The following is a 24,171-nucleotide window of genomic DNA, read 5'->3' on the forward strand; positions in this document are numbered from 1 at the left end:
TTCTTCTGGGAGGGTGATTTTTTTTTTTTTTTTTTTTTAATTCTTGAGTACAAGCACTTGCCAGAGTAAGACAGAGAGAAAGAGGCGTGGGATAAAACATCTCAATGGGGAATGTCCGTGTCGCAAACTCTTCTCCATTTCTCCATTCTGTAGGGATTTAGGGCAGGGACCTAAACCCATCCTGTGTGTTTTTCAAGTCACCGGGACAGGGATTTGAACTATGGTCACCCTGAGGGGCCCAACTCCCTTAATCACCAAGCCATGGACTGGCTCTCAAATGTTTAAGCTTGTTTATTTATTTCTACCATAAGTCCTTTCTCCTCCAGAATGAATCTCAGGATCTTGGGCACACATGCACACATGCCCGGCGTGAGTTTAAGCCACCATGTATAGGATTTGAACCGTGGTCGACTACATGGGAGTCCAGTGACACAGCCATTAAGCTAACTGCTGGTACTCAATCTATGTTGTTTTCAATGACTGGTGTTGGTAACCAGGAAATCTGGCATTTGACTCATGTAAAAGAAGTGTACTTCTCATGTTTAACTTAGATTTATTATGGGAATCATATTTATTTACCTATTTTCTTAAACTTAACTTACAATAATTTTTAATGATCTAATGAATAGCTGTAAGTAGGGAGATTTTAATCTGGGAACAGAGTGACTATGTCACATGTAGAATTGGAACATGTATGCACATGCTCTGAGAAAACAAATGTGCAACTGATGAGGAGGTAACAGTCTTATAGCAACCCTTCATGTGACATAACCACTAGGTCCCTATTGAGTAGATAAGAAATCTTGCACAGAAATAAAATAGCCCACTGTTTATTCTCATGCTACAGTGGAAATTGCTTTTTAGTCATTTCTTTAACAAATAATTATTGAGCACCAACTATGGGCCAGCCTCTAGAGATAAAGCAGGAAACAAAACAGACCTAGTCCCTGCCCTCAGGAAACTTCTAGTGGAGAAAGACAAGAAAGAAATAATAAAGAAAGCAGGAAGGAGGAAGTGAAGGGAAGAGAGAAAGAAAAAGAAAGAAGACTTGAAGGAAAAATCAAAACTGAAAAAAAAATGTGCAAGCCAGAAAACAAATGAGCTTTAAAGAGAAAACAACTAGAAGAAAAATGGGGAGGAAAAGCATTAATGGGACAAAGAAACGTGTCAATTTCTGTTAAAGATATTTTATAGTTTAATCAACTGGACTAGGGAGAAATGTTCACCAGTTAAAATATTCACTTTGTAAGCTAAATAATGTGATTGACTGTATAAAATAAAATGAAATTAAAAATAAAAAAAAGAAAAAAATCGAATGAAGAGGTAGGATGAAAGAGAATGCTACTTTAGACAGGGTCTCGAGGAATAGGCTCAGAGACCAAGCTACATCAGGACAGTGATTGAAAGGAAGCCTAAGAGTAGGTTACATGGGTCTTGAGAAAAGGGTGTTTTAGGAAAGTTAGCCCTGAGACCAAAGGAAACTTCCTGGGTTTAAAGAGCAAAGAAGAGTCCAGGGATGCAGGAGCGGAGTGAGCAAGGAGAAGAGAAGTAAGAGACCAAGCCAGAGAGTATGGGTTCAAACCTTTGCCCGGTGAGGTACAGGGGTCAAGGGATAAGTAAAGCCCTCTGTCTTCCCTGACTCATAGGACTTCTCGGTCAGTTGCTCATTGAAATGCCAACTCCATGCGACCTGTGCATTGAGCCTCTGCTTCCATTTAAGCGCAATACAATGCCAATATACTCTGTATCTCCCTTACTGTCGCACTAATTCAAATGTAAAGTGCTTTTTCTGCTTGTCTCTCTTTTTCATTAGATTTTTAAACTTTGTGCCATCCACCATGGCCCTAGTGGTAAGGCACTGCTGTGTGACAATTGTGGCTTCCTGACAGACCTGGCTTTGTATTCTTCGCATATCTCATCAAATGATTAGTCTCTTTGAAACTCAGTTTTCCTCTTGGTAAAATGAAAATATTTTTTCATAGACTTATTATGAAAACAAAATGAGAACACATATATAATCAACAAATATGAGTCCTTTTCTTTTTACTTGAATTTTTAATGTGAAAGGAAAATCAACACTGAGTTGTATTTCTTCAAAATTAAGGGTGTTGATAAACTAATATAATTGGAATTTTATCTTATGCTCATATCACTTTTCTACATCATTTGTGGTCTGTTTTATTGGGGGGGGTTGTTTTGTCACAGGGCACATGCAGTCTCTGGAGAGAGACAGAGAAAGATATTGAGAGGGAAAGTGAGAAATCACTCCCCAGAGGGAATGGTCATGCTGCAATACTTTTCCTCCATTACCCTCTCAGAATTTTGGGGAGGCATATACACATGGTCTGTGCATGATTTTCAAGCCACCAGGTCTGGGACTCGAACTGTGCTCTACCATGTGAGAGTCCAGCACCTTCACCATTATGCCATCTGCTGGCCTCTCTTACTTTTTCTTTGTAATAACATATTAAGTGTTCTTTATTGTGCAGCTATGGGTAATCTAGATGAAAAATGATTTCTAATTTGACTGGAAGAAGAAATGTGATCTAAAGAATTTCAATAAAGCACATGTTGCTACAGAAGAGCAATAAATTTTTGTTGTTTTAATTTTTTTTTAATTTCTTAAAGTCATCTAACACAATTTTGCTTTTCTATCCTGAAATATCCCTGCATTCCTAGATTATCATCTATCTCTTGTCTGTGCATTTAAGACTTAGCCTCTTGGTCCCTGTGATTTAGCTCTGCTGTTCTGGCATAGCCATCTCCCTTCATACCATGCTCCCACTGGGTAATAATGACTAGTCTGGATTAGTCAAGGTACTGATCATGCAGAAACAACAAGCTACCATGACTTGATTTTTCTTAGCCTTGATCTTCTAAACCAAGGGTCATTTAAAACATCCACTGTGAACCTCAGAAAAGTGTTCACCTTTGTAATCTTAAATGGAGAGGTTCTAAAAAATATCCAAGAAGTGAAATCTTTAAAACAAACACAGAATAAGTGTGGAAAAAACAATATGTTTTATCAACCATGAAAATGGTGTCTATTCTCTGCATATTTAAAAACGGATCACATTTAAAAAGCACACTACTGGAAAACATAGCTTTGAGAAGAAACCAGCTTGGCAGCTAAGCCAGCTTGGACAGGTGAAGTAGACGGTCAACAGATTCAACTGTCTGCTAGAAAAGCTGCATGCAGGGCTTAATTCCTCTTACTTATCTGCCATAGAACAAACACAATGCTTTACATGCTGTTGCTGAAATAGGGACAAAAGATTTGCTAGTGAAGAAATGTTCAGAGAGGAAGGGATTCTATTTATTTAGTAAAACATATAACAAGTTACTGATGCGACTGATCAGTGACAATCATTGTCAAGTGCTACGGTACATAGGAAGATGTATAGGAAAAGACAAATTTCACTTCAGAAACTGGAACCTATGCAAAAAAGGAAAGTACATACAAAGACAGATACGATTCTTTGCAGAGCTACCGAACTGGTAGAGATTGGCACAGGGAACATTTCATCATTTCACAGGGATTTGTTTTCACAGACTTTGGGAAAATAACTGAATGCATAAATATGCCCAGTTTCCTATTCAAAGTCATGAAACAATATATTTTAAGCTGTTTAGATTTATCAAAAAGAGCTTATTTTGAAAATAAAACATTTTAATTTAATTGCAAAAATAGCCATATAAAAAGCTCACCCACTTGGAACACAGAAGCTAGCACTGGGGAGGCAGAGGATGTGGATTTGTGCCAGTTGAGAGAATACTGCTATCTTTTGGCAACTCTTAAAACTTAAGACACGACTTCTAGTCAAGTGACCACATTTTCCAGACACAACTTGAAATCAAAGAGCTGGATTTTATAAGAAACTCATTAACATCAATAAAATCTCCCCAGATGGGCAGTTTCATGATCCATAGGGTTCTATGAAGGACCGAATAGAACCGACTGTAACCATTTCAGCAAGAGCATCCGAGCCTTCTTCGTGGCTCATAACGGAGGAAATACAAGAGGAAGAAAAGGTGAAAAGAAATCACAGAATTCATCTCTCCCCCCTGTTATTTTCCTGGGAATCAGTCAGTTACTTGTATCAGATAAATGTCTCTACAGCATGTAATTTGACTGGCATCTAGGATAATGTCTAACTTACTATATTTAGTATAATATCTTATGATTCAAGATAATACTCATAAGTTAATTGATCAAATGTTTTGTTTATGTATGCACTTTATCAATCTTTTTATTTGTATTTCCCACCTGTCTTAAATTGTCTGACAGGTACTGCCCTCTTCTCAGTTATTCCATATGTCACAAATGTCTCTTATCTTCCCTCCATTTTTTACATATTAAACTTGCTGTTAAGACATGAAACAAATAGCAGCTAATAAAATATCTCTACAGGATTCTAAATATGCACCCCTGATATTTCTATCCCTAAATCCATAAAATATGTTATCACCAGCATTTCAAGCACCTAAACAAAAGTAGATATTTAACTGATAAATTGAAAGTCAATATTTTTGCATTGACCTATGCATGACAAGAAGAAATTTTAGGCTTTATGAAAGCTCATATAAACATTGTTAAAACAAAGATTTCAGACTTTCATTTGGTAGACCAACTACTGATAGCAAACCATATAACAAATACAAACGTCTCTGATTCTAAAACATTAAAAAGTCAAAGTGGGACATACATGAGTGCTGACAACCAAGATGGGGATATTTGGGGCACCTTGCATCTCAGTGTCTCTACACTTACCTTACCACAGTGGCATTGTGAATTAATATTATTATTATTTTTATTTATTTATTTATTTTGGAGAGGTTTTGCAATAGGGCGCGTGCGCTCCCCAGAAAGACAGATAGAAAGCGAGAAATCACTCCCCCGGGGGGATGGCCACGGCACAATCACTTCTCTTCCATTCTCCTCTCGGGATCTTAGGCACATGCACCCAGCGTGAGTTTAAGCCACCAGGTCCGGGACTCGAAACAGTCGACTACATGGGAGTTCAGTGACACAGCCATTATGCTAAGTGCTGGTCCCTGGCATTGTGAATTATTGATTAAAATGTGAGTCCATGTTGAAATGGAGGCATAGGGATAAGTGTAAATTAATTCATTATCATTTCAAGAGTAAATAAAAATGTTGAAATACGAAGTCCTTGAGTAAACAATGAAATGAAGTGTTTAAATGCCCTGCTATTGGGATCAGCAGTTGGTGGAATGGCTCTATCGCTGGACTCTTACGTAGTTGACTGTGGCTTGAGTCACAGATAGGGTGGCTTAAACTCACACTGGGCATGTGTGCATGCATGCCAAAGATCCTGAAAGGACAATGGAGGAGAAGGGACTGTGGTATGACCATCCCCCCCGGGGGATAATTTCTCGCTTTCTATCTCTGTCTCTGTCTTTCTCGCGAGTGCATGTGCCCTATAGCAAAAACCACTCCAAAATAAATAAATAAATAAATAAATAACCTGCTACACACAGAGGCATCTATTCAAACATATATGTTAAATATTTTCATAATTTATTATTGCATGTGAAATATTATTAATATCATTAACTATACTGTACTTCTAATAAATACGAATAAATATAATTGAGGGTTTTCTACAATTAAGTAAAGCCTTTCTATAATTTCTTTATTTTTTACAGTATATTTTCTTTTCTTTTAATTTCTTTTATACATCCAATTACTATACACCACTTAGCTTGTAAAGTGAATTCTCCAACGTGAATACATTTCACACAGTCCAGTTAGGATACTAAACACATTATCATCAACAGATAATTTTCCTAGGAGGTGTGTGCACTCACCAGAGAGAAACAGAGAAAGAGGAAAAAGAGAGAGAGAGAGAGAGAGAAGGAGAGAGAGAGAGAGAGAATGAGACAGTATCCCCTGTTGGGGATGGTCATGCCACACTCGCCTCTCCATTCTTCCTTTTGGCATTTGTGCCTAGCCTGGATCCAAGCTGCAGGTCTGGGACTTGAACCGCACAGTCAGCTATGTGGGATCCAGCCACCTTAACCACCATGCCACAAACCGGTACCAAATAGTTCTAAAACTTGGTCCTTTAAAATAAGGAAGAAACTATACCTTAAAATATTTAGGATTTTTAATAGTCTCATATTTTGAATATAAGTTATCATCCAAAAAATTAGTTTTTTATTAGCTATTTTAACTGGCTCAGAGGCTGACAGAGTTCTTCGCATTTGTGGGACTTCTTAAATGAGTGATTCCTTGCAGTTTCTAAGGGTCACCCACCTCCCTAAGGGTAGGAAGATGTAAGTGATAAGCATTTTAGAGCCACGTTGACAAATAGGTTTATCTCATCTGTCAAATTCAATCAATGTGTACTGGCAGTCCAAGCTTATTAATTACTCTGAGTCTCAGAGTGAATATAGTGATTATGTTCAGATGCCTACCAAGGGGGCTGGAAAAGAGATTTCCTTCATAAATACAGTGAGCTTTTGTAACCCTTCTTGATACTCCAGAGGGTGCAATGAAATCGAGTATAAATGTAGCTAAGCAAACTGATTTTCTAAAATCCCCCATACAATATCTCACTTTCTTCTCCATCTCCTGTTCCATTTCAGATGGTAGAAATGACTAGACATCCCACTGTTCAGCACTCATTTTACATCTTTAAAAAATACTGCTTTGTACTCCTCTGTGGACATGTCGCCAGAGCTCGAGCAGATTCGGCCGTTTCCCCCGAATTCTGGTGCAACGCATCCTATTTTACAGCGGCCACACATTGAGAATGAAACTGAGGGGCTGGAAGGTGGCGCAGCAGAAGCGTAATGAAAGCAGACACACGGGGGCTTGCCAGTCAGCATCCAGGGGCCGCTCTGCACGCCCTGGGCACGCGTGTGCCCGTGATCTGGCCTAGCTGAGGCTGGAGGGTGGGCTACTGGTTCAAGACCATGTCAGGATTGCTGCATCTGTCTCCCTCTGTCTCTCTCACTTATGAATAAATAAAAATAAGCTTTAAAAAAAGTTTAATGAGTGATTGTCCTAAATGTCTCAAGGCAACTTTGCTTCCCCTTTCTACATTATTGACATAAACAAAGCCTAATTCAGTCAGCACAGTTATGTACCCGGTTCAAGGAACAGCTCCAAAGGCAGCCTGGGATGAATCCCTACACTAAGACGGAGGAAACCTTGCCGTTTTCTAGAAGCCAGCATCGTTGCTGCAGCCACAAGAGAGACTCTCTTTTATTCGACAGAATTATGTCCAGACACAATTCCGGAAACTGCTGACAGCGTTTTTCCACCACAGAGACATTTCACGGAAAAAAACGCCCAACATAGAAAAAGGCTGAACCCAGAGAATAGCAGATAAGTGGATCTGGAACTGTTAAGTCACTCCTGAAGCATGTGTCTTCTAGACTTCCGGCTCTATGAGACAATGGAATCCATTTGTTTTTATTACACAAGGCTGCATGTAAGTCTTTCTCAATAGCAAATGAAAACATTCTAACTATAGGTACTTTTTTAATGAAGGGGAGTCTTTAAATTATCCTCTTCCTTGGTTTCTTCTATTTGAGGGTTTTTTTTTTTTTTTTTTTTTTTTTTTTTGGGGGGGGGGGCTCCCCCGGAAAGGGGGGAGACAGAGACAGAGAGACAGAGAGACAGAGAGAGACAGAAAGCGAGAAATCACCCCTCCAGTGGGGATAGCCACGCCGCAATCCCTTCTCCATTATCCTCTTGGGATCTTGGGCATGCACACACATGCACCCAGCACCCAGTATGAGTCTAAGCCACCAGGTCTGGGACTGGAACTGTGGTCAACTACATGGGAGTCCAGCAACATAGCCACTATGCCAACTGCTGGTCCCCTTCCTTGGTTTCTTAAAAATCAGTGATTATAGGGATCATGACTCATTTAGAAATGTGAAAATATAATTATGGTCATTCATTACTGTTTATTTTAGGATGTGAATATATTATCATCTATTAAGCAACTTAAGACGACTGTCATTTCAAATGTAATGAAATTCTATACCTTATTTTATAGAATTAAATGAACATATTAGTTAACAATTGGGTCAGAATAAGTATTATTTTTGCATCATAATATGTATGCTTTTAAAATACAAATTTCCTTTATTTCTTTCCACTTAATTTTTGCTAGGTTCCTAAAGTTCTGATTGTGTAAAAATACTCATGAATACCTTCATTCTATCCTCAAATGCTAATTGTTGTGACATCTTCAAGAGACACTGCATCACTACAAGGCATAAGAACAGTAAATCCTGTCATTCTATATGAAGAGGACAGATCTAGAAGAGTGAATGCTAAGTAAAATAAGTCATACTAGGGACCAGTAGTTAGTGTAATGGCTATGTGGCTGAACTCCCATGTAGTTGACCGTGGTTTGAGTCCTGGACCTGGTGGCTTAAACTCACGCTGGGCGCATGTGCATGCGTGCCCAAGATCCTGAGAGGAGAATGGAGGAGAAGGGATTGTGGTGTGGCCATCCCCCCTGGGGGCTGATTTCTTGCTTTCTGTCTCTCTGTCTCTCTCTGCCTTTCTGGAGAACACATGCGCCCTATAGCAAAAACCTCTAAAAAACAAAATTAAGTCATAGTATGAAGGACACACACAGTATGTCCCTGCTTTCAAGGAACAATAGTGAGGGTGAGCAGCACTGAAAAATGCACCACTGGGTCAGCAGGTAGCATTGTGGTTAAGGTGCTGGATGCCTCAGGGCTGACCATGGTCCAAGTCCCAGACCTGAAGGCTTGCTTTCTGACCTTCCCCTATCTGTCTCTCTTTCATGAGTACGCATGCTCTATATCAAATTTAAAATGATAATAATAAATTGAATTAAATAATCTTAAAAAAGAAAATTTGTACCATTAATTAACTCATACTGCTTTTCCGGCAGTGACGACCTCCCCACAAGAACATGCCTCTCACAAGGACCACGTCATCCTTCTCCGGAAGAGAAGAGGAAACAGAAGCGCCTGTGTGGAGTCCAGATTCCTACTTCCTGGGTGCGAAGTGCCCAGGATGCTACAGAATCACCACGCAGTTTGCGCCTTGGCTGCTGCACTGTCCTCTGCCAGCCTACAGGGGGTGAAGCGAGGGTCACAGAAGGATGTTCCTTCAGGAAGCAGCAGCACCCAAAGCATCCTGACTCAGGATGAATGGGAAACCATCCCAGTAAGCAATTTTGGATTTAAAAAGAAATTAGCTCATACTAATATTGTAGCTAGGCTACAAGAGGAGCCAAAATAGCTCCATATTAAACCCAGCAAAACGAATCATGGCTTTAATGTGATTCTTTAATGGCCAGACCTACGGACTGCAACCCACGCAGCAGATGTGTTTGTGGAAGGTGAGAACTTCTGCCCTGGTGACCTGGCCCAGGAGAGTCAGCTGCAGCCCAGAGAATCCTGGAGGCTGACAAGTCTCCCCCAAACCACCCCAGGAAATGATGAGCGGCAGTCCTGGGCAAAACTGCCCTCGCCTCCTCTTAACAATCCTTCATTTTGGACCAGGACAAGCAAGGTGGTTTGGGGACATTAGTCCCGATTTCCCCAGGTCACTGGCTTCTGGAATAAAGCTACCTCTACTTTCCACCACCACTTTCTCTTGGGTTCAGCACTGGTTTCATCTGGTTGCTGTGTGTGTGTCTGTGTGTGGGCATGCATGGAAGAGGGGGGTCTTTTATTATAGTCACCGGTGGGGCAGTGGCTACTGTCTCCAGGACATTTATATATCATGTAAATATATATGGTCCCTGTACTTCTACTGCAGTTCAACAATGGCATTTCTGAGAATAGGAAAAAACAACCTGCTCTTTAACATGAGAGGAAATGCAGACATTAACATTAAAATGCACTTTCAACTTATTAGCCGATCTCTAAAATAAGAAATGTGTATCTTATATTTAGAGAACACAAAATTCACTTGTCACCAAAAATGTTACTTTATGGAACGATGCAGTGAAAACTTCCAGAAGAAAAAAGATTTATGTGTCTATAAAATATTGTCATGTTATTTCCAGGTCATCATAGAACTTCCTATTCTGATTTATATGATTAGAATACAACTATATTCTGTAATTGGTGCATGTTAAAATTAGTCTTTATGTACATATATAAAAAAGTGGATGCTTAGAGAACAATGACCTTTCTAATTCTTTCTATCTTAATATGTAGGAGCAGCTCTTTTAATATCCTATAGCATTTGGCAACAATATCTACTTTGATGATTAATTTTTTTTTAAAGAGGAGTCAAATTTTGACAAATTTGTATCATGTAATAATTCACTTTTGAGTAATAAAAACAAAAGGGAAAAACAGGAACTAATAGTGGAAGGCATGCCTTTAGAAATGATAATATTTGTGCAGCATAATGAAAACCAATAAACCAAACCTCTCTAGGCAAGAGAAAATATAGTCAGCACAATCTCCAATTTCAGTAAATGAAGATATTGAGTTTAATTATACATTTATGAAGAAAATACACACCTATAATATTTCCTTTCAAAGTATATGGGGTTGGTTTTAATATTACATCCATTCCCTCGAGTAGTCCTAACCAATATTCTTTATTACAAAGAACAATCTCTGCATTGAAAATACATAGTTGAGATATTTTCTTGTTTCTCTCATGTCATGAAAACATGAATGTAGATCTCCATGGAGACATTTTGCATCTAGTAACAATAATTTGATATAGCAGGAAAGAAATTGCAAATGTTTTAAAAAAGAAGATTTATATCCACAGCTTCAAAATAACCTCAAATGTACATGTACACAAGATTAAAGAATATCCTTAAACTTGCTTTCCTAAATAGAATACAACATTTTTCTATTTTATTCAAACCATATATCAACAGCTGAGATACTTGGAAGACATTCAGATTTACTCATTCGAATTAGAAATCATAGGCGGGTTTTATAAGCATTAAAGAACTATAGCAGAAACTCTATTAGCCTCCTTAATACAATATGCTTTTGAAACTCAAAAAAAAACAAATAAAATTTTTAGTTTCCTCCCTTTTCTTGCCTTATATAAGGCTACTGAGCTACACTTTTCAAAACTACGGCTTATAATGGGATCTCAAGAGAAATGAAATCACTCTCTATTTCAGTCTGCCTCTCTATTGTAGTTATATAATGAGTAAATGTTTTTCAGTTACTATGTAGAAGAATCTTAATGTCATTATTGCAACTGCATACATATTTTTCTCAAGATGATATTTTAAAAATAACTGTAAATTTATGTTTCACAAATATGTATTTTAAAATGTTAATAAATATTTTATTCATCAAAGCAATCATGGTTAATTAACACTGAAGATGATCGACAGCAAAATGCAATTCACATGGACAGAAATGTCCACAACTTAAAATTATTTAAATGTTTTCATGATTAAAGACACCACCATTAACCGTTATTCACATGACTGCAAAACTGAGTTAAAATTTACAACTGTAAAATAAGGGTAAATGAAACTATTATTATTATTATTAAAACTGTATAAAAATGACCAACTTCAATTTCAAGGCTTTCCATAAATATTGCCTTGTTCCAAAATTTGATCTCACATTGACACTTTCTTCGCACGTTTAACAGAATCATTCCCGAGTACCTCTGCTGCTGTTTCTTTGTGATATTGGAATACCCGTGTGATTTTGGTAAAAGATAATGTTTAGAGACTACATAAGTGAGTGACAAAATATATATCCTTTTAAAAACAATAAACTTATTAATATTGCATAGCTTATACTAATTAAAAACAAGATTTTATCCTTCAACCAGGTGGGAAGAAAATGAAAGAACCATAAACTCATTTCTTAAGGAAGCGTACAAGCAGAATTAGGTCACTTGCTGGTTTCCATGGTACCACATATATAAAGGCACCTTTTTTCCCCTAGATGTTCCATTTATATTCAGAGATTTATATTTATAATATAGAGCATTTGGGGTACCAGGGAAATTACTACCAATCCAATAACACTATAAATAGTATCCTTCCTCTGGCAAATGCCCTGTATTTACATCTGACTTTGAAGTTCTCTTCTTCCAAGTGTAGCTATAGCATTTTTGCTTTGTTTTGTTTTGTTTTCTGGTTTGAACATAACTTACCAGTCATCACTAATTGCTTGTCTATTATACACAGGATCTTGGAAAGAAAATGCTAGTGAAAAACATTAAATTCCAAAGCAAATATAAAATGGGTAATTGATGAGGGCATTGCATCTGTTACAAGTGGACTAAAGAAATGGGTAACAAGCCATGCGAAGTTCATTACTGAGACTAGCGAAGAAAGACCTGCGGCTCAGGCACAAACGAAGAGGAAAACAGAGTTCAAATAACTGATTCAAGAGTTACAGTGTCTGAGCAGGTGACTGGGTGAATAAAGTTCTTATAACACCTTTTTCCTGTGGCTTATGTGAACCACTCTATCCTGGGCCTTTTCTCCTCTCTCCATTTTCCTCCTCTGCATGAATGTTGCCAAGGTAACATCCTCTGTAATATCCGTGTTGTTTAAAATTTTCTAAAATCTTTGCTGCTAAATACAGTAGCCATGGCATTTAAGCATGTGACTTGTGGTTAATGCTACTGAGAAATTAACATTCTGATTATATTCAATTTAAACTATTCTTTACTTTAAACCTGACTTGCGATTACTGTCACTTCTTTCAAAGCACCAACCTCACATGTATAATTGCCTTTTCAATCTATTTGCCCAGTTCCCCTACAAATTCCCAAACTCCACCTGTCCAATGGCAAAATCATTATCGCTTTCTCTAAAGCAGCCTCTAGTTTAGCTGATAATTATTCTGGTCCAATCAAGTGGCACAGGTTGTAGGGAACCACTACACAATACTGGAAGCACACAGGAGGCCTGGGTTCAGGTCCCAGGTCAACATGAACACACCAGGTGGCTGCAAATTCAGGACAAGATTGCGGTATGGTGACACTGTGTCAAGGAAACTCCTCTCTCTTTCTCTCTCTCTCTCTCTCTCTCTCTCTCTCTCATGAAAGGAAGAAATAAATTTTAAATAAGTAAATATTTGAAAATATCCACTTGACTCAAGACAGAATTATTGAAATTATTCTTGACTCTTCACCTCTACTTCACATCTTTTGTCATATAATTTGTCATTTAATCCTAAAGTTGAGGACCAGCAGTTGGTGTAATGGCTATGTCCCTGGACTCCCATGTAGTTGACCACAGTCTGAGGCCCAGACCCGGTGGCTTAAACTCACACCGGGCGCATGTGCATGCGTACCCAAGATTCCAAGAGGAGAATGGAGGAGAAGGGATTGAGGCGTGGCCATCCCCCCTAGGGGGATGATTTCTCGCTTTCTATCTCTCTGTCTCTCTCTGTCTTTCTGGTGAGTGCATGCACCCTATAGCAAAAACCTCTCAAAAAAAAAAATTCTAAAGTTGTTTTTCAAGTCGTTTTCTGTTTACCAAACTACATACATACATCATTATGTTAAACATTATTGCCATCAATCTGATCTGTAAAGTAGACTTAGGGAAAATTTGTCATTACTACAGAGTTAAAATTTCTTAAATTCCTTAAATGTCCCTTCTCTGGTGAGTTCTTCAAATCTGCTAGTGAGGCCAAAGCTCCATATTCATGCCTTCGGTCCTCATCTGATCACCCTTTTGGGCATACAATGCTAACAGGTTTACTTGTGTATTCCTTGGGCTATTCCTGGGTAGTAATCGTTTTTACACTGGAAGTGCTTTCCTTCATGCTTGGCTTATAGTAGACGACTAGAATGCTTAGATAACTAATGACAATTTATGAGCTAAATGTTGAAGATTTAGAAACATAACTAAGAAGTTCCTAGGTAAAGAAGGAGAAATCAGCCCATTTCAGAACAAGACTCTGTGGGGATTTTTATCCTCTTATTATAGGATTAAGCAGCTAGTATGTATATTGGCATTTACTTTATGTTTAGTCTTTGAGGGAATTTGACTGGCTTCTATGATAATTTAAAAAAACAAACACCATTTCAAAAGTAACTATAGCGGGTGAGAAGAACACCTGCCCTATCGGTGCAGCATGTGTTGCCCTCCGGTAACTTCAGACAGTGCCACCCGCCTGTCATCAGAGCCAAGATGAATTACACCTTTTGACATCAATATTGAGCCTCATCCATTACTTTCTTAGCTTCTATGCTTTATATCAAAAAGACAAATGCCAAGACAAATTCAGACTTTGTGAAAACAAGCAAAACGAAACTTTAGGCCAACACTGGAAAATTATTTCAAGGGCTTGCAGCTCACTTCTCATGTATAAATATGGTTTATGGGTTTTAAAATAGTGTTTAAATTCAGCAAAGCTCCAATTAGAAATTATTAACCTGATAACACATGGATACTATATTTCAATCTGACAAAAGTCATTCTGGTGATCCGTAGCAAAGGTCCAGAATGCAAACAGCTATTTACATGGAAATAGAAAGCGATTACATCATAGGCATATATTCATAATAAATGTGTTTATAATTATTTGATTAGGTAATATAAAATTTGTGCTATATCAAATACCAAGTTTTATTGGGAGAAATAAGGAATGGTGTCTTTGATATTTCAGTTACTCCTAGTTTCTTAAAAATGTTTTAATAGTATAACAGTAATAATTGTGTTTAATAATTTTATGAAATGCTTCTAATATTTTTATAATCTTAACATAATTAATAATTGATCATTTATACCTAACTGGACTTTTAAATTCAAATTCAGTGTTATTTCTATAAGTGACACTACTCCGTGGAATAAGAATATGTAAACGTGATAATCTGTGCTAATACCACTATTATCCTTAGAGAAGCAAAGTCTTCTAAGGTCGCTAGTCTTTTCAGACTAATCTGATGTGCCAGGTGTACATACTAACCTAGTATATTCTCAGCATTTACTTAAATAGCCTGGTTATATGTTTTCATGTCACTGTTACTATACATGTATGTATATAATATGAAACATAAACGAAATTCAGATAATGCAGATAGGAACCAATTTTGAAGATTTTGGCACTAGAGTTTTTTGGTGTTAATTACGTGCATAATTACATACGTGCTGTGTTCCCAGAGAAGATATTTACATCATCTTTTTCAACCTCACAGAATGCTAGTGAATAAGGATACTATGAGTGCCTGTCTTTTTGGTGTAAAAAAGAAAGTTCTCTCAAACAATATAGCAATTTGGTAGACAAGATGAAACTAACATTCATAAGTCCGTATTTTCTAGTTACGTGCTCTCCTCAGCCTCTCTCTCTCCCTATGTGTGTGTGTGTGCTAAATAAATATAATTTTTTTCTTTATTTACAAAAGAGCACATGCCTGAAAGAAAGAAAGAGAAGGGAACATTTCCTGCTCACACCAGGAGTCCTCTCCACCCTCTCTCAGCCCGTGGGGTCCTGGCACTAACACGGGAACCTGGCTTGTCTCGGGCTGCCTGGGCCAGGGATTCCATCTGCGGTCACATATGGGACCCAGATTCACCTTACCATTGTCCTACACAGTCAGCCTCATCCCCTTCATATTTAGTGTAAGTTTTCATTTTGTGGTCGATCAAAGAAGTCTTGACATTAAAGTCATCTGTTAAGTGCTTCTTTTCACAGCTCCTCACTCTGCTGTCGGTGAAATCAGACTGAATGCATGAAGCACAATCCCCTCCCCTGTCTTTCATCTGTAATCTGAGTGAAGGTCATCAAGATTGAGAAAACAGAATCGACACTAGATAAGTGTTTACAGTCCTAAAAAGACGCCACCAAACTTTTGTTTCTACACTTAAGCAAGTTGTTTTTTCCCCACAGAATTCTTTCCAACATCTTTTTAACGTACTAACTAAATAGATGTTTATCAACTATACATGAGATCATATGGGGAGCGTGTACCAATATCTGTCAACAAACGTGTGTCTTCTAATGACCTCTTACTTCCGTCTGCTTTAAACTGTATACCAGCCTGGCGTCTCTGTCCGGCCTGTGTTCTGTGCCCCCTGGATCCTTCCTCCTAGCAGCTTCCCACACGCTCTCAGGACTCACGGTTGTGACACGTGGACAAGACCCTGAGCACTGAGATGAGGGTGTCTTAATACCGATAGTATCGAATGTGAGCACTCTCTAACTGGGGATTTGATGTTCGAACGCAAACACATCACGACATATCTGTTGTCAATATGGCCTCAAACTGCCCCTTCCAAGAAGGTCTCTAAGTTTCCCAATTTACAGAAAAGTAGGGAAAATGGAGAAAATGCTGCTACATTTCATTAGAATCATCTGTCTGCTTAAAATTAAATAAATAAATGTATATTCTAAGAATCCAGGATATTTGAATAAATATATACATATATAGATCCAGAATACATATTCATCTAAATATGTATGTATTCATCATATTATATATATATATATATATATATATATACACATATACATATATATATATAGATATCCTAACTAATACATATAAAATCTCCAAGTTTTAAGATTACAGGTAAGATTTTGGATACTAAGGAGGTATTTTGCAGTCACTTCTATTTTGTTATATCCAAATAAAAATAGACAATCAAAGAAAAGAGACATTAAAAGACAAATCAAGGAATGGGGATAGATTAGGAAGGAAGACATAAACGTATAGTTAAGATTCAGACATTTAAGCTTAGAAGACTTTTGAGTAAAATGCAATTCAAAAACCCTCTATTTTAAAGGCTCAGAAAAGTCGGTCCACCCAGCTCTCTGGTGGCAGAGAGACAAAGAGTGTCAGGGTTCGAGCTCTGAGCTCGTTTTGCCACTCAGGGAGCTCAGCCGCCACTCAGTTCTTAGTCCTGCTCTTCCTTGTTTTCCTTTTATTTTTCTTTTACATTCATTCTCATTGATTTCTTTGAGAGTACTCATCACAACCTGTGCGTGTGTGCGTGCGTGTGTGTGTGTGTGTGTGTGGACTGTCATTCTCACTAGAATGAAAGATCTAAGAGGACAAGAATCCTGCGGTCATTACAGCCCTGGTGCCCTGTGAGGTGGGAACTCAGAATACTGTCATCGATACGCCAGTGAATGAATGCGTGAACGAATGTGATGCCACAAATGCAGGTGAGCACAGAGGCCACAGGACGAGCCCACGCTCCGCAAAGAGAGAGGGGCGGCGCAGGGCCTGGTCACATCGGGACCTGCAGTTGGGCTCTGGCGCCATGCGGCGTAGCTCTCACCTGGGCACCTTCTTCCTGCTGCGGTTTCCTGAGTGGCCGGCCAGGGGCTGCCGGGATAGAGCAGTTCTCTAATAGACAACGCCCTCGTCAAGCCCTGAAAGGTTTGCTGGCCGATAGTGTCCTGTCTTTTAATTTACCCAGCGTCCCCTCTCCTAGTGGAGCTGTGACTCGAGGAAGCTTTTCTGCAGTCCTGCATTGCACAGATGAGGAGGTGCAGGCCAGGGAGCAGAGCCGCCCCTCGGAGGAGGCGATGTCCTGAACCTGGCAGCGCTGCGCTCAGTGCTTACCGGAAAACCTGATGATGCGTTTTCCCTTGTCCCACACTTTGTTTTGAGAGAGTTGTTTTGTTTTGTTTTTGTTTTTTAACTATAGGGCACATGTGCTCATCAAAGAGATAGATAGAGAGAATGTGAGAAATCAGCCCCTATGCAGATGGCCATGCCACCATGCCTTCTCCTCCATTCTCCTCTCGGGATTTCACTCACACGCACACGCGCCCTGTGTGAGTTTTAAGCCATTGAGTCTGGGACTCCAACCGATGTTGAACCCATGAGAGACCAGCAATGTCACCATTACACCATCTGCTGGTCCCTCCCACACTTGTTTTTTTTTTTTGGAGAGGTTTTTTTCGCTATAGGGCGCGTGCGCTCGCCAGACAAACAGAGAGAAACATAGAGACAGAAAGTGAGAAATCACCCCCCAGGGGGGATGGTCACACCACAATCCCTTCTCCTCCATTCTCCTCTCGGGATCTTGGGCACACATGCACACGCGCCCGGCGTGAGTTGTAAGCCACCGGGTCCGGGACGCAAACCGCGGTCCACTATGTGGGAGTCCAGCGACATAGCCATTACGCTAACTGCTGGTCCCCCCTCCCACTCTTCTTTTTAAGAGAGAAAAACTACCTATAAACTTTCATTTAGATGTAAGAATGATTCAAGTCAATGTAAAGAAATATGGATTATTTTAACAATAATGAAATGGCAATATTCTCTACAAAGTCTGTCCCCAAAAGGCAGGAAGGCAGGTCATGACAGTTCAAATGAATAATTAGTAGATGTCAACGTTCATAGATGTCATGAACATTTGCTTTATTTGTTCCCTATGATAAAATTTAAATTTAATTTTCTTCTTATAATAAACTACATCTAGGAAAATACGGTATAAATATGAGTATGATCACCATACAGTTAAAACTATTCTTAGTATAGAGGCAGTCTAGTCTTTTTGTTTAAAAAAGGAGATCTCTCTTTCATGGAACTAAAAATATTATGAGCAAACAAGTACCTTAACTAGTGAAGCATAACTCTGAAGACAAATAAATGCAAAGACCTATTTCTTTCACCCTTAACCTAAAGTAAATAAGCTTATCTGAAAATATAACACAAATTGACTTTCAAATTAAGGGGAAAAAACCCTACTTAATTATTTATTATTTTATTTAGAATTGATTTTTAATATAAATCATCAGCTATAGGTCTGTTTGACTTTGAAAGTCTTGCTTATCATCTTTACGTCCTAATAAAATAGATAGGATATACTAAAATCTTTCTTAGCATAGTCTACAAATAAAAATATATAGATTTTTCCTTATTGTTTTTCTTCCTCCATCTACCAACCACAAAAAGGACAGAATTTCCCCATCCTGTTCATTAATGCATTACTCTCCTACCTTGGTAATGGTTTCATGAAGGTTGAAAAAAGGATCCAATTCTTCAATTTTTGTTGCATGTGTAGGAAAAAGTGCCTCGGAGAGAAAACTCGGTCCCTGTAGCAAATCAAAAGAGAAACATTTAAAACACTTCATTGATTTTGTTTTCCAAGTGCTTATTGGATTTTCTTTAAAGATTCAGAAGGACTCTAAATCGCTTTACGGTATCTCTTGATTGCTGGGCTTCGTTCTACTGATCTAATTATCTCTCACAGAATACTTATAAATGGAAATGAGCAGAATCCTATCGTTGTTGACATATGTATTTACAAAAGAATGCTTTACTATTAAGAGGTTATCCTTGACATGGTCCCATATTTTTTTCTTCTCGTGCCGACAACTTGACTACAAAACTCATGTCTGCAAACCTTTTACTTATGTGTTCTCCAGGTGAGCAAATTGATTATTTTTGATAAACATGATTACCAAAAAATATTAGGCAATGTGTGTATGATAGTTTAAATATTGTCAAACGAACTTCGAAATAATAGTAAAATATATTTGGGTAACATGTGATGGCTTTATATGTCACCAGTAAAGTGAGACACTGCTAAAGTGGCTGGAGTGAGTCAGAGATATGCTAATTCCCCTTGTACTTGCCACACAGCTTTCTGGGATGCAAAAAGACATGGAATGCTGCTGACGTTACTATGTCAGACAATGCCCTCGGAGTTACCGGTATCATCACCCTATACATACTTATTGTCAGCAATGTAAATATAACTTCTGTTTGTAAACCTGAAGAAAGTGGGTTATCAGTGTAGAAAAGTGAAGACTTCTGACAGGAGATATCTATATCTATCTATCTATCTATCTATCTATCTATCTATCTATACACACATACACATATATATATGTAGATAGCTATACAGGCAGACGAATTGGCCTAATGCACTTTTTTGTTCAAGGGTTTTACCATAGGGTACGTGTGCTCACCAGAGAGAGAGAGATACAGACAGACAGACAGACACAGAGATAGTGCAAGTGAGAAATCACCCCCAGAAGGGATGGCCACGGGGCAATACCTTCTCCATTTCATTTTCTCAGGATGTTGGGCACACACATGATCAGTGTGATTTTTAAGCTACCAGGTTCAGAACTCAAACAGCTGTTGACCACGTGGGAGTCTAGCACCTTAACTACCAGCTTCCTGCTGGCCCCAGGCTTAATAAACTTAATTTCAGTTGTGAACAGATGTTTATGAAGGTGTTTCGGGCAGTCAACAAAAACACGGGTTAAAATTTTGATGTCACCACTTAGTAAAGTATAATATCCTCCAAAGGACTAGACACTCACCTAAGGAACCTGGATAATAACATGACTCTGCACTCACAGAGGTGTGGTGAGCTGCACAGTAACTGACACATGGCAGAGAGGGCGCTGGTGGCATTGAGAATGGTCCATGTGACAGTGATACCCTGGGGACAGGCGATGATGGCAGTGTAGATCTGTCAGCATGCTGTCTGGAATCCTGAATGAGGTGGGATGCTAAGCTGGAGGAAATCCATGAGTGTATGAGAGACCCTGAGTATTCAGCAAAGCCGTGAGTGTATGAGAGACCCTGAGTACTCAGCAAAGCCGTGAGTGTATGAGAGACCCTGAGTACTCAGCAAAGCCGTGAGTGTATGAGAGACCCTGAGTACTCAGCAAAGCCGAGAGAGAATGAGAGACCCTGAGTACTCAGCAAAGCCGTGAGTGTATGAGAGACCCTGAGTACTCAGCAAAGCCGTGACACATTTTTGTATTAAAAAAAAAAAAAACACAGAAAAAACAATGCCATGGCTTTCCTAATGACTTAACAGTTAACAGTATGCATATGATATGTGTATTCATCCTAAAAGAGATGACTTTGAAACAACTTTGTTTTTGGAGAGATTTTTGCTATAGGGCATGTGCACTCACCAGAGAGACAGAGAGACAGAAAGTGAGAAATCTGGATTAAAGATCATTTACCATTTATTATGTCTGGTGCCACACTAGAGGCAGGACGTGATCCTCAACCTCATGAAGTTATACCTCTTGGGATGTGGATACATAAAAGATCAACCCTCTGAGGCCAGCAGGGGGTGTGGTGGTTAAAACGCTGGACTCCCACATGGTTGATCACAGTTCGAGTCCCAGACCTGGTGGCTTTCTCACTTTGCCTCTCTCTCTGGTTAGCACATATGCCCTATAGCAAATTGAAAAATAATAATAATGATAAATATAATTACATAAATAATTATTTAAGAAGTGCAAATATCACTTTCTTTAACTTTTAAGATGACATTACTGTTTCAAATACATATGAATATACAAATGTTTAATAACTGTATATTATATAGTTCAACATAAAATAATTAAAAGATTTAAAGAAGCATATATGCCTTGTGAAACTTTTCTACAGTTGCTATGTTAACTATGAATTATGGCCACCGAATAATCTTTTCAACCAGAAGTGTATAATTGCCAGAGGGCATACCTGCTCACCAGAGAGAGAAAAAGCACTCTCCCAGCAGGGCGTGGTAACACTCCAGTTCCCCTTCTCCCATTTCTCCATCATGCCGGGACCTCAGACATGCACACACATGACCCTGCTGTGTCCCACAAGTTGCCGGGAATTGGACCCTAATCACGGTGAGCCATTGGGATCCAGCTCCCAATGCACCGTACCCGAGCACTGCCCGAGGGGCCCACACATCTCTCTTTCTTCTTTTAAGGTGTTTGCCATAGGCTGTGTGCACTTCCTGGACAGAGGCAGTGAGAGGGACAGTGAGAAATCACCCCCTGTGGGGATGGCCATGCTGCAATCCTTTCCCTCCATTCTCCTCTTGGGATTTGGGGTACACATGTGCACACACACCTGGCATGATTTTTCAAGCTGCCAGTTACCGGAGTCAGACCGAGGTTGAGCCTGTAGGAGTCCAGTACCGTGACCACCATGCCACCTGCTAGCCCTGCCACACTTCTTTATGTGACTATTCTCCTGATCCTCACCAACTCATTAGTGCTTTCTTATCACTTTATGGCTACTGTTATTACTTTACTCATTAATAATCATTTTCCTCAGGACCAGCAGGTGGCGTGGTGGTTAAGACGCTGGACACTCCCACATGGCTAACCACGGTTCGAGTCCTGGACCTGGTGGCTTGCTTTCTCACTTTCCTTCTCTTTCTCTCTGTGTCTCTCTCTGGTCAAATCAAAATAAAATGAATGAATGAATAAAAGTAAATAAATAATTTTTAAAAATAATAGTGATTTTCCTCATCATTTATTAGATTTTTGCTTTAGTTCTACTTTCCTCACCTCAATGAGCCATGTAAGACCTAAATCACGTTCTTATTAAAATAGTCTAAAGTTCTCCAGTTGAGTAAATCATTTCATCTCTGGAGCTTAGTATCATCATCCAAAGCTGAAGTGCGAGTATACCTGTCCCTCCCACAGCAGAGTTCACGTCAGGGTAAGAAAAGCAAAAGGCATACAGAAGCTCTGTGTGAAGAAGAGCACTGTGCTAATAGTGGATGCGTTTGCCTTCTATCGTATTTGTCAGGAAGTCCCTTTATCTATAACCCAAAGTTACAGTTATAGATTTAAACGATTAGAAATATGTTGTATATTTAACGCTTTGTCACACTTGGCTTTAAAATTGCACAGCTATGGGATTGGCCCCATTTTGCAGAGGTTACGGTAACTGGATCTCACATGACTAACCCTAGTCCCTACAGCGTGGAACATATGCGGGGCACGCATGCATACACGTCCAAAATCCTGACAGGAAGCAGGGGTGGGGAGAAAAGGACGGCAGCGAGACCACAGCCCCTCAGTGGGGTGTTTGCTTTCTGTCTCTCGAAAGGCACATGTGCCATCTTGCAATAAAAAATAATACACGGCTGCTTTAACAGCGTGTGACAACACTCTTCTGGGCAGAGATTGTGGGGCGCTGAGTGGAGCGAGTGGTATTTCAGTGGCACATTGAGGACAGCCTGGAGGGGCTAACATGGGCGTGGATTTAAGAGGTGAGAGGGCACACAGCAAGCTTAGACAGAAAGCTATTGTATTAATGCAGTGAGATAGACCAGGGACAAACATGCCAGTGGTATTAGATACAGAGAGGGGAGAGGAATTTGAAAAACGTGTGAGAGGTAAAATGGGATGTACTTGAATCAATTGAATGAGGGGGGTCTTAAAAAGGAGTCGATACTGCAAATATTTCTAGATTACGTGCATAAAGATACTACTCACATAGACATTTTAGACACACGTGAAGGTGTATGTAGAAAAAACACCACGTTTAAGCGCAGAGCTGAGGCCTTATGCTAAGGCCAGGCAGGACCTCAGCGCTCAGAGCTCAGCCCTCAGGTGACCAGTACACGCCAGGCATTGGCTTGTGTTCCCAGGGCTGGCTGGAAAGGCAAGGGGAGGGACTGCAGCGTGCGAACCTGCACTCACCTCGCACTCCCTGTTCTCTCCCAAGACAGCAGCTAAAAAATAAACTTAAAACATTTGATGTGAGGTGTTTGCGGACATTCAGAGTCATCTGAAAGGTGAATGACTATACTGGTCACATTCAAAACCAAATTCTGGACGGGAGATACAACAGAATTTTAAAAGTCCGTATGTTGTAGATAGCATGCAATGTGTGCAGGCGTGAACTTAGAAGCACACGCAGCACAGAGCAAATGACAACATCTCTGTGTGGCGCCCATACTTAAGAGGTGGGAGGATGAAAATTAAACTCATGAAGACGTTATAAATAAAATCAAAATCATTTTTGGATGGGAGTGTGATTTCATGGCAGTCAAAACAAGAAGAGAATGTCTGGGAATAGTGTGGCCAGTGAGCAAGGATACACGACAGGATGAAGGTGAAAACCATCCCCTGGACGTGCCTCGCAGAGCTCTCTGTGTCTCCTGTCAGCGCGTTTGCTGTGAAGTGTGAGAAAGGAGTCGGACGTGATCAGGTGAGGAGTAAATATGAGAAGTGAGATATTGACCATGAACCACAGTGGTCTCTCTGGAGATTAAGATTAGCTTGAGAAGTTAGAACACAGATCATGAGCTAAAGAGGATTACGGAATCATGCAAATTTATTTACTGTGTTTTACAAAAGATGGACATGAATATATATTTAATCGAAGCAAATGTGCCAAAGAAAGGAGAGATTTAAAAAATAGTGGGAAATTTGGAGTAATTGAATGGGCTACTGTTTTAGTTAGTATTTTTATTTTGCTGGAGGGTGTAAGTACTCACCAGAGAGAGACAGAGAGAA

At 39.3% G+C, this 24,171-nt stretch overlaps 1 protein-coding gene across 1 annotated transcript in view; it reads right to left on the bottom strand.

The window, feature by feature from the left end:
• LOC102486443 (inactive N-acetylated-alpha-linked acidic dipeptidase-like protein 2) overlaps nucleotides 1-24,171 on the bottom strand; it is a gene marked incomplete at its 3' end in the record, with an annotated part of 436,765 nt that overhangs the window by 93,854 nt on the left and 318,740 nt on the right. The window contains 1 exon segment of the mRNA XM_027767020.1: nucleotides 18,886-18,981. Within this exon segment, the coding sequence (XP_027622821.1) occupies nucleotides 18,886-18,981 (96 nt within the window).

The sequence above is a fragment of the Tupaia chinensis genome, unplaced genomic scaffold (assembly GCF_000334495.1).
Source record: "Tupaia chinensis unplaced genomic scaffold, TupChi_1.0 Scaffold143833_1, whole genome shotgun sequence".
Lineage (NCBI taxonomy): Eukaryota > Metazoa > Chordata > Mammalia > Scandentia > Tupaiidae > Tupaia > Tupaia belangeri.